Raw genomic sequence first — 15,820 nt, forward strand, 5'->3', positions numbered from 1 at the left:
TGGGAAATTCCTGCAGCCTGGGAGGGAGTTCGGCAGGGATGCGATACCACGGAGTCCATCCTCCCAAGCGGTGCCATTTTCTCCAGGGAAACTGATCTCTGTAGTCTGGAGATCAGTTGTGACTTTGAGAGATCCCCAGGCCCCACCTGGAGGTTGGCAATGGTAGTAGTCAGGGCTATTTATTTATTTATTTATTTAAGTATATTTCTATTCCGCCCATTCCCCGTAGGGCTCAGGGTGGAGCACACATATGATAAAACAATAAAATACAATAAAAACATTTTATGAACATTTTTAGCAGGAACTGCTTTGCATATTAGGCCACACCCCCTGATGTAGCCAATCTTCCAAGAGAAGAAGACTGCAGATTTATACCCTGCCCTTCTCTCTGAATCAGAGACTCAGAGCGGCTTACAATCTATCTTCTTCCCCCACAACAGACACCCTGTGAGGTGGGTGGGGCTGAGAGAGCTCTCCCAGAAGCTGCCCTTTCAAGGACAACCTCTGCAAGAGCTATGGCTGACCCAAGGCCATTCCAGCAGGTGCATGTGGAGGAGTGGGGAATCAAACCCGGTTCTCCCAGATAAGAGTCTGCACACAACCTCTACATCAAATTGGTACAAGAGAGAGAAGGTTAACCACTACAGCAAACTGATGTAAGAGAGAGAAAGTTTCTGAGAACAGCTCTTCCAGCAGTGATTAGCTACCAGAGTGAAAAGGAGCTTCTGTGTTCAATGGAAGTATACCTTTGAATTCCCAGTTCAAGAGGCAGGCTGTCCTCTTTATAGGCTTTCTCAGTCTGACCACCACTGGAAACAACATGTTGGGGATGGTCCAGCGAGGCAGTCTGCATGCGCCGGTGAAGACAAGGCTTCTGGTTGTCACTGCCCTGATCATCTTCTGTTTCTTCCGGGCTCCCCTGGCACTCCCTCACACACAAAACAACTGAAAAATGCAGAAGTTTCTCTGCCAGCCCGGGCATGCTCTCTGCTCATCAAGGAAGAAGGACTATAAATTGTTAACGTTGCCATGTGGCATCTTGCGCTCGGAAGCGGAGTGCACCGTGGAGGCATTGTTGGCATCTTTCACAAACATCAGTGCTCTCAGCCACAAAAGGGAAAGGCGAGTTCAGGCCAACGCATGACCCAGATACAGTGCCCTGCGACACTCGGATTCATCATTCCGGAAGGAGAGTTTGTGTCTTTGCTTTGTCTGGACTGTTTGGAGCTGTGGTCATTTTCAGCAGGGGACAGATCAACTTCTGGGCCAGATGGAGCTCTCCACCTCTACCACCAGACCCTGCTTGGAGGCAGTTGGACCTCCTGGTCCCCTGCATCATGGAAGACTAATGTGGATTGCACTGGCTGATTCCTGAAAGAGAGCTCTGTCCTATAAGAGAGCCAGTTTGGTGTAGTGGTTAAGTGTGAGAGCTTATCTGGGAGAGCTGGCCTTGGGTCAGCCATAGCTCTCGCAGGAGTTGTCCTTGAAAGGGCAGCTGCTGTGAGAGCCCTCTCAGCCCTCACGGGGTGTCTGTTTTGAGGGAAGGAGATAAAGGAGATTGTAAGCCGCTCTGAGTCTCTGATTCAGAGAGAAGGGCGGGGTATAAATCTGCAGTCTTCTTCTTCTCTGCTTCCAGCTCGGCCATTACCTTGAAGCCCACAGATCGTTTTACAGGTTTATAAAATAAGACATGATTTGGAGAAAGTCGACAAGAGAGAACTTTGTCTCTCGCTGAAAATAAAATACAACTAAAGTCCAGTTGCTCCTGTAAAAACTAACTAAATTTATTCCAGTGTTGTTGGTCTTTACATTTTGGTTTGTTGAAAAAGACTGGCATGGCTACCGCTCTGGAACATTTTCTGAAAATAGCAGAACTTGAAACCAACTAGTGAAGTTGACACAGGCAGCAGACTGAAGGCAGACAAAAAGGAGGAAGGGAAGGAGTTTGTAAACTGCTTGGAGACTCCAAGTGAAGGGCAGGGTATAATCCCTATCTCCTCCTCCTCTTCTTCCAGTAGTACTGCTATTATCAGAACTGGGAGTGGAGACAAAGCACTGGGTGTTTGATGTAACCTGAATTTTATTCACAAGGCATTTCATGTCTTTATCTTCCATTTTTTTCCCTATTTTTAGTGCTGATTTATTGCTAACATCATCTTTTAACTGACTGCTGTTTTAATTGTGGTTTTTAATCCTGGTTTCTGGTTGTTTTTTTAAATGAATTGTTTTTATGTGACTGTTCTTAGCTGTTGCTTTTATTGTTATGCTATTTTACAACGGGTTTTTTTTAAAAAAAATAAAGGAATGATTATATTGCTTTATCTTTTTTAATTTGCTAGTTATAGGTTACTTTGGCTATTAATGCAATAACAGAAAGGTAGGGTATACATTATTTATTTATTTATTTACTTAATTTACACTCTGCCTTTCTGCCTAATGGAAGTCCAAAGCTGCTTAAATTCTCTCCTCCATTTTGTCTTCACAACCACCCTGTGAGGTAGGTTAGGATGAGAGTGTGTAAGTAAGCTGAACGGATTTCCCACTAGCCTTATGCCGTTCTCACTCTCCTCTTATGTTCCGTCAGATTTCACACTATCTGCCCCGGAGCTGCAACTCACTCCACCTCTTTTGCGCAGCAAACAAGATCCTCTAAAAACCAATTTCTGTTTGCTGCGTGAAAAGGCGAACCGAGTTGCAGCCTCAGGTCAGACAGTGTGAAATCTGACGGAAGCCCCACTGAGAAGAGAAGCGTGAGAGTGATGTAAAGTTAGTGGGAAATTGGTCCTTCTCTCTAACCTCTACACCACACTGGCTCTCTAAAACAAAAACGCATAAAAGAAAAATGGTCTAAGACAAACCTGTACCTTAGAAAGGTAGCTGCATTTGTGAAAGGAGACCCAACCGTGAATATCGCTATCTGTTCTGCTCAGCTGGTCTGAAAACACCTTCTGAATATCCTCTGGTTTGTTTTTTCCCCTACAGGGTGGGAAGATCCCAATTCGCTGGACAGCACCGGAAGCCATCCAGTACCGGAAGTTCACTTCCGCCAGCGACGTCTGGAGCTATGGCATTGTCATGTGGGAGGTGATGTCCTACGGGGAGCGGCCTTACTGGGACATGACCAATCAGGATGTAAGTCAACGGACAGGGCAGTGAGTTTTGGAAGTCACTGCCATCTGCCACCCAGTGTGATTCAGAAATCCTTCGTGGGTGATCTTGTCAGTCTTTGTGCCATTCAGCTGTCCTGCTGGCTTTAGTCCTAGACCTTCTGGGAGGAGCAGCTGTCAGAGTCGACGTGACCTCAATAGACAGATGAATGGCCCAAATTCAGAATAAGGGGAGGAGCCTCAATTTAGGGGTAGAGCAGAAGCTTTGCATGAAGTTGGTCCCAGGTAAAAGGATCTCAGGTAAGAGATGTGGTTACCTTGTGCCTCTCTCTGCCTAGGATCCTGAAGAGCCTCTGCTAATCAGAGAACACAATACTAAACTAAATGGACCAATGGTCGTGGGCATGGTCATGTGACTGCTTGGAAGCACTCAAAGATGATACCATGTGTGTTTCGTTAAACATTTCTGCAGACAAACTTCTCAGGTGAAGGTGTTCCAGGGAGTTTGGGAGATATTTCACTCCCAGTAAATTGATCTGAATACCTTTTTAAAAATGATGTGTTATTTACTTCTTTACCCAAAGGGTAATTAACATATGGAATTCACTGCCACAGGAGGCAGCGGCGGTTACAAGTATAGTCAGCTGTAGAGGGGATTGGATAAACATATGGAGCAGAGGTCCATCAGTGGCTATGAGTCACAGCATATTGTTGAGACTCTGTATTCTTGGTGCTTGGGAGGGGCAACAGGGCGAGGGCTTCTGGGGTCCTGGCCCCACTGATGGACCTCCTGATGGCACTTGGGTTTTTTGGCCACTGTGTGACACAGAGTGTTGGACTGGGTGGGCCATTGGCCTGTTCCAACATGGCTTCTCTTATGTTCTTAATACAAGGTAATAAATAGAAAATAAGGCTCTTCTAGCATTATTAAATATAATTTAAAAACAGAACATAATTTGGGAGAACCAGATTTGATCCCCCACATGCAGCTGCTGGATGGCCTTGAGCAAGCCACAGTTCTCTCAAGAGCAGTTCTCTCAGAGCTCTCTCAGCCCCACTGACCTCACAGGGTGTCTGTTGCAGGGAGAAGAAGGGAAGGAGATTGTAAGCTGCTCTGAGACTCCAAGTGAACAGTAGGGTATAAACCCAATCTCCACCACTTCTTCTTCCTCTTCTCTTTCTCCTCCTCCTCTCAAATAATCCTTTAGACATTAAATAATAAGGAATCCAATATGCTTCTTTCTTATTATCCAAAGCAATAAGCCTAACTAACTTCAGTATCCCCCATATATTCCTTAACCAATTCACTTTCTTTGGAAGATATTTTGTCCTCTTAAAACTTAGCCAAGTCATTCATGGCTATCAATACTTAGTGTGATGGAGATTTTCTTTTTTTGGATTTCCCTCAGTAATCATAAGATATTTTTTTTGTCAGTGTACCAAATGCAGCCCAATGAAGTCCTTTTGGAAATAGATCCAGACTGAGTACAACACAAATCTCCACATTTCCTAGAGAAAGCTTTAAAAAAAGCTTGCTTTCCATGTTTTTATGGGGTGAGATGACCATTATCTTCTGCTTAAAGATCTGTAACTTTAGAACTCTTGCTGAGATGTTTCCAATAGACCAATGAAAGTCACTGTATCCAAGGTGGTATTTGTTTCCCCATCTCACCAGGATACTTTTATTTTTATCATGAATTATCATGATTTGAGAGTACCCTAATGGAGCTGATAAGTTCAAGGCAGACAGAAGAACTTTCTTCTCACAAAGGCACAACTCACTCAGGGAATTCACTCTCACAAGATCTGCTGGGTCAGATGGCTTTACAAAGAGAGCCAGCTTTGTGTAGCAGCAGACTCTGATCTGGAAAACCAGGTTTGATTCCCCATTCCTTCACATGAAGCCAGCTGGGTGACCTTAGGTCAGTCACAAGTTTTCTTAGAGCTGTCCTCTCAAGAGCAGTTTCTGAGAGCTTTCTCAGCCCCACCTACCTCTCAGGGTGCCTGTTTTGGGGAGAGGAAGGAAAGGAGATTGTAAGCTACTCTGAGACTCCAAGTGAAGGGTGGGGTAATAATCCAGTCTCTTCTTCTTCAAAGAGAGATTCAAGCAATCCACTGAGAGATGTCTGTCAGCAGGCATTAGATATGACAGCTAGATGGAACCTCTGTGTTCAGAGGTAGTGTACCACTGAATAGAAGTTTCTGGGAGGCAATAATAGGGAATGGTTTTTCCTTCGAAGTCTTATTTGTAAGATTTCTGGAGGGACCATGGCTCAGTGGTAGAGCATCTGCTTGGTAAGCAGAAGGTCCCAGGTTCTCCAACTAAAATGGCATCTCCAACTAAAAAGGGTCCAGGCAAATAGGTGTGAAAAACCTCAGCTTGAGACCCTGGAGAGCTGCTGCCAGTCTGAGTAGTCAATACTGACTTCGATGAACCGAGGGTCTGATTCAGTACAAAGCAGCTTCATATGTTCAGAAATGTTCAGAAAGCTGGAAGCTGTTCTAATCCCGAGGGGCCTTCTTGATTTCATTCCATTGTGCTTTGAGGTTGCTCTATTATAATCCCAATCAAAAAGTTTATTCAGGGCTGGGCTCACTGGTGACTCATTTGTGTGTGAACGGCATTAATTGATGTGAATGGCATTGATTCTCAAAGTAGTGTTTAAGCATCTGTCCATCTAGAGACAGTTTCGCCTGCCATTCTGTCTCCCTTTGTCTGTTAACCGCAGACTGCTGGTTCCCCCACCACCACCGCAGACACTACGCACCCCCCCCCCCCAAACCCCAGGAGCTCTTTCCCCAGCTGTCCGTGCAAATGTCCTGTCAGAGACATGAACTGCCTTCCCTTCTGCTGGTCTTCACAGCCAGAGCTGGGGAGGCTAATCGGTGGTGAGAATTCAGAACAGGCCCCTCTTGCCAGAGAGATCGGTGTCAATTAGACAGCGAGGGAGTCGGGGTGGAATACCCTGAGGCAGAAGCGGCACAGAAGGCGAAAGGCTTGTATTTTACGTAGGAGAACACAGAAAGCTGCTTTAGGCAAAGGCAAACTGTGTGGAATCATCTTCCCCGACTGGCGGAGAATCTCCAGGGTTTCAGAGCCAAACAAGGCAAAGCTGCATGCCCAAGTCCACCATGGGAACACAATGCCATTTTACAGTCTGGCTGGTTACTCTTCAAAGGACCTGATGTGGTCAGGGACCACAGAGCAGAGAGATTAGGGGTTTCTGCCCCCCACCCCTTGCCACTTCCAAGAGCACAAACGATGGACCCAGACCTAACTTGTCCCCAAACGTATTGTGTCATTTGGATGGAAGGGACTTTAGAATGCAGCTGCTTCTAGATTGGATTGTTGTAACTGGTGAGTCATATCTGAAGTTACCTTTTACTGAGTCGGACCATTGCAGTGTTACCAGGTCCCTGCTGACAAATGGCAGACTTACCTTGCTGAGGAGCGGGGGCATGCTCCCAGAACTGATGTCACCATACTCTGGCATTTAGTTACTCTGGGATACTCTGGCATTTGGATAGAGAATTCCTGGCACTCCCCTGCCCCCAGCGACTTGCTGATCTCACTTCTGGACACAGAAGGTGGGGCACCAGCATATAGGGAAGTTGCCAACGTCTCCCCAGTTTCAGAGTGTTATTTTCCACCACCTAATGCTGACTCTGCTTAGCTTCTGAGATCTGATGAGATCGGTCTATACCAAAACCAGAGGTCCATCAGCAGCTATTAGCCACAGGGCATTGATGTCTGCCTGGTGCTTGGAGGAGGAGCAACAGTGGGAGGGCTTCTAGTGTCCTGGTCCCACTGATGGACCTCCTGATGGCACCTGGGTTTGTTTGTTTGTTTGTTTGGCCACTGTGTAACACAGAGTGTTGAACTGGATGGGCCACTGGCCTGATCCAACCTGGCTTCTCTTATGTTCTTATGTGACACAGAGTGTTAAACTGGATGGGCCATTGGCCTGATCCAACATGGCTTCTCTTATGTTCTTATGTGACACAGAATGTTGAATTGGATGGGCCATTGGCCTGATCCAACATAGCTTCTCTTATGTTCTTATGTGACACAGAGTGTTGAACTGGATGGGCCATTGGCCTGATCCAACATGGCTTCTCTTATGTTCTTATGTGACACAGAGTGTTGAATTGGATGGGCTATTGGCCTGATCCAACATGGCTTCTCTTATGTTCTTATGTGACACAGAGTGTTGGACTGGATGGGCCACTGGCCTGATCCAACCTGGTTTCTCTTATGTTCTTAAAACCACCTCCCTTCCTCATTCAAGGGGCAAATACAGTTGAAATCCTCAGCGGGTTTAGCCAATACCAGCCCTTCTTTTAATGAGTTATCAAAATCAGATGACTTCACTTTGTATTAGTTCATTGCTTTCTTCTCATTGTAACATGGTTGTAACAGGAAGATGAGATACTGTTGGCTACAAGTCAGCAGGTTTTAAGTAGTATAATTCTTAAGGCTGCACGCTCCAATGTTTTGGTGAAGTGGAGGGCTTAATGGCTGTGTGCTGACCTCCGTAGGGGCTTTTGTCTTCCAGGTAATAAATGCTATCGAGCAAGATTACCGGCTGCCACCCCCCATGGACTGCCCCAGCGCTCTACACCAGCTCATGTTGGACTGCTGGCAGAAGGACCGCAACCACCGGCCCAAATTCGGGCAGATAGTCAACACCTTAGACAAGATGATCCGAAACCCAAACAGCCTGAAAGCCATGGCACCCCTCTCCTCGGGGTAAGATACCCTCTTCCCAGAAAGACAGCACAGTCTACAGCAGTTCCTGGATGTCGATACCTTCAAGTGTCCACTAGAGACAGTTCCATTTGCCTGGTCGGGTTGACCAGTGTGCCTCTTTATTTAATCAAATTTATATCCTGCCCTCCCCTAACAGGCTCGGGGTGGCTAACAACAGCTAAAAACAACATAGGATATTTAAAAAAACAGAATACACAATAAAATCAATTCCATACATTTTTCAACCACTAAAAATGCGACAAGATGCGCGTCGATGTTTCTGATCATCTGTATTTGTCCAATGAGATCGTCAGTGCTCTGGAGCATTAGCCAGCTCCCCTTAGCCACTGAAGGCTTGTTTAAATAGCTTGGTCTTACAGGCTCTGTGGAATTGTGGCAATTCCCGCAGGGCCCTGATGTTTTCGGGGAGGGCATTGCACAGAGCAGGGGCTATTACCGAGAAAGCTCTGTCTCTAGTGGTGGACAACTGAGCTTCTTTCAGTCTGGGGATCTTAAGAAGGTTTTAGGATCCCGAATGTAGTGCTCTCTGGGGTTCATATGGAGAGAGGTAGACAGGTCCCAGGCCATGAAGGGCTTTGCTGCATTTCTGATCAATGGAGTGGACCAAACAGGCCCTTGGTCTCCAGTAGGTCTCCAGACTCAGTATAATACAAAACTCCAAAACCTTCAATAAGTTTTTGGCCAGCAATAGGTAAGGTCCCTTCCAGACACAAGTGTGCCCACAACTCACCTCATAATTAGTTCATTTTTTTCCCCAGAATGGGCTCAGGTGTGTTATTACAAGCCCTGCTCTTCAATGACAATCCCAAGTAATATTTCAAGAGTGTTTCTGCAAGACAGTGAGCTGTCGTCCCATGACTCAAAACTAGCTCAAGATTGCAGGATTAAAAAAAAATTGTTGTGGAGCTTGATCTGTACTGGAATTCTGCAGGTAGATATGAGGGATGTTGGCGTTAATGTTCCTCTTTGGGGGAATAAACCTGCCCAAACAATATGGCGAAGATGCAGCTTTAGGGTTGAAAATGAGCTTTTCCAGAGCTTTTAGCTTGCAGAATCATTCCTGCCAGGGGTGGAATTCTAGCAGGAGCTCCTTTGCCTATTAGGCCACACACCCCTGGTGCAGCCAATCCTCCAAGAGCTTACAAGGCTCTTTTTTGTAATCTCATGGAGGATTGGCTACATCAGGGTGTGTGTGGCCTAATAGGCAAAGGAGCTCCTGCTAGAATTCCACCCCTGATTCCTGCCATCAGAGATGGCCCTGGGAGGGAACTGGAGAGAGGCACCTGAGGAAGCTATTCATTGAGCTTGATCTTTTTTTTTTTTAAAAGAACTCTGCCAATTTTGTGTTTTTGTGGGAAGGTGTTCTTCACAGCACACCAGGTTCTAGTTGAGGACACACGTGTAGAAGCAAGTTCCATGCTGATTCCTCTCTCTTCTTCTGATTCCTCTTTCTCCTTCTGTCTGATTCTGGGATTGCCTTTCAGGATTAACCTCCCCTTACTGGACCGCACAATCCCAGACTATTCCAGCTTCAATACAGTGGAGGAGTGGCTTGATGCCATCAAGATGGGCCAGTACAAGGAGAGCTTTGCCAACACCGGCTTCACCAACTTCGACGTCGTCTCCCAGATGACCATGGAGTAAGTTTCAGGGTCTGAGAGAACAATCCCATGCCAAAGGAAAGGGAGGAATTGACACAAAGCCAATGCAGTGGTTAGGAGCATGGTGTAGTTAAGAGCGGCAGACTCTAGTCTAGAGAAGCCTGCTGGGTGACCTTGGGCCAGTCACAGTTCTTTCTGCACTCTCTCGGCCCACCCCCCAGATACCTGTCGGGGAGAGAGGAAAGGGATGTGATCATAAGCTGTTTGGAGAGTCCTTAAGGTAGAGAAAAGCAGGGTATAAAAACCAGCTCGTGTTCTTCTTCCTCCTCCACACAAAACCTGCTAGGGGCCCTTCCCAGTTCTCTCAGTCCCACCAACTTCACAAGGTGCCTGTTGTGGGGAGAAGAAGGGAAGGCAATTGTAAGTCGCTTTGAGACTCTTAAAGGTAGAGAAAAGCAGGATTTGAAAAACAACTCTCCATCATCATCATAAGTGGTATTCAGGCAGCCCTTCTGACATGTGGATTCCCAGCTGAGTAAGGGGTTTTTTTTTAAAGGGTTAAAAAACAGCACGTTAATTTGAGTCCAGAAAATCCAGTAGCGCAGCCAGTGCGACCACTCCAGAATCAGCGTCGTGTGCTGTCAGAGCACTGAATGTCATATGTAAAATCCTTCTCCGTTACAGCTTTTGTCCATTTCACATTGTATTTATGAATGCCGTATAGAAACCACAGGTGTGTAGACAAGACAAACAAGGACCGAAAGACAGTATAAATCAAGAATCAAAAACAGAGATGCAAAACAATTCTCCGGAATGGAAAGGCATATCAAGAGAAAAACAAAACGGGGCGAGGAGAGGGGGGTTTGCCTTCACCAGTATTTTAAAACATTATCTTAGAAATAATTCCGTGAGACAAAATGCAAGAGGTTTAACTGAGGGTGGCGGCGGAGAGTGCCGTCCAGTCACAGCTGACTTATGGTCACCCCATAGGATTTTCAAGGCAAGAGATATTCGGCAGTAGCATGCCGTTTCCTGCCTCTGCATAGCAACCCTGGGCCTCCTTGGTGGTCTCCCATCCAAATCCTAACCAAGGCCAACCCTGCTTAGCTTCCAAGATCTGACAGGATCGGTTTTGTCTGGGCCATTTGGGTCACGGCATATTGAGGGGAGAATTCTTAAAAAACTGAGGAAAAAAATGTTTTTGGTTGTATTTTTTTTTTACTACACCCCCCCCCTTCCCTTATTTTTCCATGGGTTTTCTGTAACTGCAAGCAGCGAGAACGAGCATCCGCAGGGAGCCCCGTGGGCCTTTGAAAAGCAGCACTGCATTGTTTATAGAAATCCGGAGCAATTTGGAAGCCTCGTCCAACTGACTTGGCAGAAGTCATTTTTAATTAATAGTTCACGGCCATCCCGAAACTTTTCCCTCGCTCAGCAGGCGGCCCAATTCCTGGTGACCTTGTTTGTCTTTATGCTTGTTTATTGCAATATCTAAGAGTACATTGACTGGCCCCTGTGTGGGTAATGAAAACGGCACAGCGGGGCCACCTACAGAGAAGGAAGGGTTCTGTGCCTACTCAGGGGTCTCCCCGGGTATGCAGACAAATGAGAGTATGTAAAATTAACCATGAGGAAAAAAATAATAAAAAATATTCCTCGTGGACCGCTAGCCTGTTGTTATGTCGAGTACTTAAACAGCAGGCCTCTGTTTTGATAGCAAAAGCAACAAAAGTGGATCATCCACAGATGAGGGAGAGGTTTCTACACACTCAGGGGACTTCCTCGGAATGCAGGAAAAATTGACTTTGCAAATCAACCAAAAGGAAAAAGGAAAATACTAGGGAAAAGGCTGGTTGATGACTGAGCATGCTCCAGGAGGCATGGAATTTTGACAACAGTTGAATAGTTTCAGGGGAGGGACTAAATTTTATAAGCACAAGCCGTGGAAACATGAAATTCTGGGAAGAGACAATACGGTCAAGGTATTAGGATTGCCAGCCCTTGAATGGTAATCCTCAAGAGTTTTGCCAGAAAGAGACTTCTAAGGTGTCATGTCCTGCCTTGAAATAGGAAATGATATCATGGTGCCTTAGGAATTTCAATATTGCTATAGTTTTTACCTCAGAAATTCTGAAGTTCCTAGAGTGTCATGATACCACTTCCTGTTCTGAGACAGGAAGTGACATTCAGCCATCAATTGACTCTGTTCCCCCCATTCCCAAATCACTTTAGAAAGCAAGGTCAGGGGATGTGGAGCATTGCCAGGCATTTCCCCAGTCTAACCAGGTAAGTGGCAATCCTGTAAAATCTCCGGATTGCTGCAGGATATTGGACTAGATGCACCACTGATCTGATCCAGCAGGGCTCTTCTTATGTTCTTATTCATTGTGGGGCCTCAACTCATTTATTACATTTAGAGGACTGGTATCCCAATCTTTGCATCATGCAAACAGCACACAATGTGGGGCTTACGGTATGATACAAAAATGTTATAAAACTGATTGTTAGGAATCTGAAAGTTCTGTAACGTTGGCCTGTGACAGAAGGGACTCAATCACAAAAGCAATAAAAAGCACAAAATTCAAAGGGGAAAAGCAGCAATCGGTCATATAATTAGCAATAGAATCTACAGAATATGGTTTCTGGAAATATAAATTTCAAATGCTCTTTGGAGTTAAAATAATTTTTATGGGTTTCACGGTCAAAAGGAATAGGACCTGATGGATCGACTATGGCAGAGAATTCCATAGGCTGGGGGCCATAGCTGAACAAGTCTGCTCCAGCCGACCTGCCAAGGTCATTCCTCTTAATGCTAGTGTGCGAAATACAGCAGCAGCTACCGTTCTTAGATGACCAGTGTATCCCTTTGGGCAGTGGTGGTGCATCAAGTATTCTGGTCCCCAAACCTCTGACAGCTTTGATGGTCAAACACGTCACTGTGAATTGAGTTGAATTTTCGTCTTCTGTGATGTTTTTTTGTGTGTGTTTGTGCTTCAGGGACATTCTGCGAGTCGGGGTCACGTTAGCAGGGCACCAGAAGAAAATTCTGAACAGTATCCAGGTGATGCGTGCACAGATGAATCAAATCCAGTCTGTGGAGGTTTGAGAAGCGGACGCTGTCGCTCGCACACCACCTCCTTGAGGCCTCGATCCCCCTTTTTGTCCCCGTGTGTCTTGGAGTTCTTGCGGGCCCTGCGTACCCCTCCCCCCTATGGAGACGGCGGCTGCAACAGGGAAAGGAACGGCCCCGAGGCAAAGTTGCTGCAGACTTTGAGAATCCCACCCCAAAAAAGTTGCAAGGATTGTCTTTAGAAGGATTTTGAAAAACGACAGGCACGGTCATGGCCTTTCTTTTCCCAAGGGCTTCGAGACAGGCTGGGGAAAGAATCGCAGAGCGGCGCGTCTTCCCTTGCATGAGCCATTTCAGCCGTGGGCCCAGCTGTCTCCTCGAGTGCAAAGTGGACCAGAAAGTCTGGGAATGGCAGGGAGGGGGAGAACCAAACTGCACGTCCCTCCAACTCTTGTTGGGAATGGGATTCCCCCTGGCAGCCAGCAGCTCATCGATGGGCCACGGAGGGACAAGAATTAGATTTTTTCCCATGTGATGGGTCAACTGTTTTTGAACAGCAATGGGCCAGAGGGCCCAAGAAGTCTTCTGAACTTCCTTTTCCTTTGAAGGACTGAAACCAGAAGTTTGGGGTTTTTTTCTCCCCTGCCCCCTCTTTGTGGATGGACTAGAATCTTTGGCCCGAACCGGGGAGAAGAAATTCGGGGGGAACTTTCGGAGGTCGTGGTTCTGTGTTGCGCTGGGACCGTTTTGTGTGTGGCGCTTCCCAGAGGCTCCATCCTCCCCGCGCTGCCTAGTGGCAGCTCCTACATATCATATGCACAAGACATTCGCAAGGCCTCACTAGAATTGCCAAGGACCTGCCCCCAGCAGGCATCTCCCCTCCGCCCCCCAGCCCCGCTCCCCATGCCATGTTGTAGATTTGATGTGCATTTTCCATTCGGTTATTGTCGTTTTGAGGGGGGGAGGTGAGAGAAACCCTTTGTTGTTTTCTTCTTTGTTTACAACCGTTTGCGGATTGGGAAAGGTGGGGTGGCTTCTTTTGGGTTGTTCAGTTGAGTTTGTATGAAAGCAGGATGACATTTCCATTATCCTCGTCTCCCACTGACACACTCCGTCTCCTCACAGAGGGGGAACAAGATGGCTTCCTGGCTGGGCACCTCCATGACGGGAACAGGGAGGGAGGGGGAAGCAAGCATTTCAGACATGCTCACATCCTCCTGTCAGCTCTATATGGGTTATTTGGCATGCCGAGCGGTTCTTGTAAGGCAGTCGGCTTGGCCGTTGTTTTTCCATGTTTGAGGAATCTTCACCTGCCCAACGCAGAAGATCCAGCAGTGGAAGTCAAGATTTTTTTAAAAAAAAATACAAGAACTGCTCTGAGAGCTAGCGACGATGATCAGCTAGGAGGAGAGAGAAAGCAGATTCAAGCATAGGGCTGTGAGACAGCCCCGAATTTATGTGTTGGCTATAGGGCGAGCAGTGCCTGGCAACCAGCAGGAGGGTTAGAAGAGGGCAGAGTCCAGGGAGAAAACTTAAAATAAGGCCTCAGCTACTTACCAGAAGAACTGACCATAGAATTCCTGGTAATTCCTAGAGCTACATGCAAGTGACAAGATTGTTGCTAGAGCTACCTTTATCACTTTTGGGTAGCTCTAGGAATCATCAAGGACTTGTCAGAACTTCCAGCAAGTATCGGAGGCCTCATTTTACTTTTCCATTTTTCTCTCCAGAAGGATCTCATCCCCGCCCCCTTCAACCCCAGTTTTCACTTGTTGATCAGCTGAGCATTGGTGGGCAAGAGCTACCACTGGCTGGAGGTTTCTCGCCCTTAGTGGGGGAGTGGGAACCCTAGTTGGGTAGATGTTTCCTAATGCCTCCGTGACTTGGCGTTCCTCCTTCCGTGCTCACCAGTAGCCTTGGAGACATCCGAAATAGTGGAAAAGGCAGCTGGGTGTGGTATTCTGCATGGGCTCTCAAGGATAGGCCCCAACAGGGCACTAAAACTCCACAAGCATTCAGTTACAGCCTTCCAGAATTCAATCTTTTCCACTCTTAGTACTGAACCCAGAAACTGGGACTTGGGAGCAGGTGATGAGAGGGAGATAATTCAGTGTGACTCATCCCTGCTGAGGCCTTTTCTCTTAAGCAAGAGCCTGCCTTTCTAAAGGGCCCATTTTGGGAATGTTTGGAAACTACCATGTCAGGGAGGGACTTGAGCATCACCTGGGCTTAACGTGGGCTGTTTCTGCGAGATGGGCAGGTACCAGCAATGGCAATAGATAGCTTGTGTATGATTTCCCTTTCATGGCTACAAGCAGGACTTTTTTTTGTAGCAGGAACTCCTTTGCATGTTAGGCCACACCTCTCTGATGTAGCCAGTCCTCCAAGATCTTACAGTACGTCCTGTAAGAAGAGCCCTGTAAGCTCTTGGAGGATGGGCTACATCGTGGAGGTGTGGCCTAATATGCAGATGTGTTCCTGCTACAAAAAAAGCCCTGGCTGGAAGAGAGCCAGGTAGCAACACTCCTAGGCCAATCAGGGATACTGGCAGAATATATATTGGTAGTAGGTTGGGTGTGCCACTTATCTGGCAGAGGAAAGAGGAGGAAGGGCTTTGGACATAGCCTTTTTTTAAATCCCAGGAAACGAGAAGTTCGTCTGGACGCAGCGTGCTGCAGTGGGACCTTGCAACGTGGCACAGGGGAAGACGTTCCTATTAGAAACCTCCTCTAATGTCCACCATTGCGTGCCCCTGAAATCCTTTGCTGGCCCCTGAAGCCAAAGTTTACTCATCAAGCTCTATGACTTCCCTTTGGTTTCGGGAAGAAAAAATTGTCCTACAGTTCTTAACACCCAGAGCGAAGTGATCTTTGCACTAAAAGTTCCCTCGCCCTGCTCTGTTTTTCTAACTTAAGCCCAGTGAGTTCCTTTAGGGGGCAGGGAGCCAGACGACTGGAACACACACGTCTTCAGGGCTTTTTTTTTGTAACAGGAACTCCTTTGCATATTAGGCCACACACCTCTGATGTAGCCAATCCTGGAGCTTCCAGTAGGCCCTGGACTACAGGCCCTGTAAGCTCTTGGAGGATTGGCTACATCGGGGTGTGTGGCCTAATGTGCAAAGGAGGTCCTGCTGCAAAAAGACCCCTGCACATCTTACATGATCCAGTCCACTGTGTGTGAGAGAGCACTATTTAGAACAGCTAGCTTCAGAGTACAAGGGAGTGTGCCGCGCTTATGATTCAGATTCAGATAGTAACACAGTAATAAT

General features: G+C 46.8%; 1 protein-coding gene across 6 annotated transcripts in view; it reads left to right on the forward strand.

Annotated features, from left to right (window-relative positions):
- The window catches only part of EPHB2 (EPH receptor B2), a 159,405-nt gene extending 145,728 nt beyond the window's left edge, over positions 1–13,677 (forward strand). For all 6 annotated transcript variants that reach the window (XM_060259166.1, XM_060259167.1, XM_060259168.1 and 3 more), the window contains exons 13-16: positions 2,983–3,132; positions 7,664–7,857; positions 9,363–9,518; positions 12,477–13,677. In XM_060259166.1, the coding sequence (XP_060115149.1) occupies positions 2,983–3,132; positions 7,664–7,857; positions 9,363–9,518; positions 12,477–12,585 (609 nt within the window). In that variant the 3' untranslated portion in view covers positions 12,586–13,677. The remainder of the gene's footprint in view (positions 1–2,982; positions 3,133–7,663; positions 7,858–9,362; positions 9,519–12,476) is intronic.
- The last annotated feature ends 2,143 nt before the right edge of the window (positions 13,678–15,820 follow it).

Source organism: Heteronotia binoei, chromosome 18 (genome assembly GCF_032191835.1).
Source record: "Heteronotia binoei isolate CCM8104 ecotype False Entrance Well chromosome 18, APGP_CSIRO_Hbin_v1, whole genome shotgun sequence".
Classification (NCBI taxonomy): domain Eukaryota; kingdom Metazoa; phylum Chordata; class Lepidosauria; order Squamata; family Gekkonidae; genus Heteronotia; species Heteronotia binoei.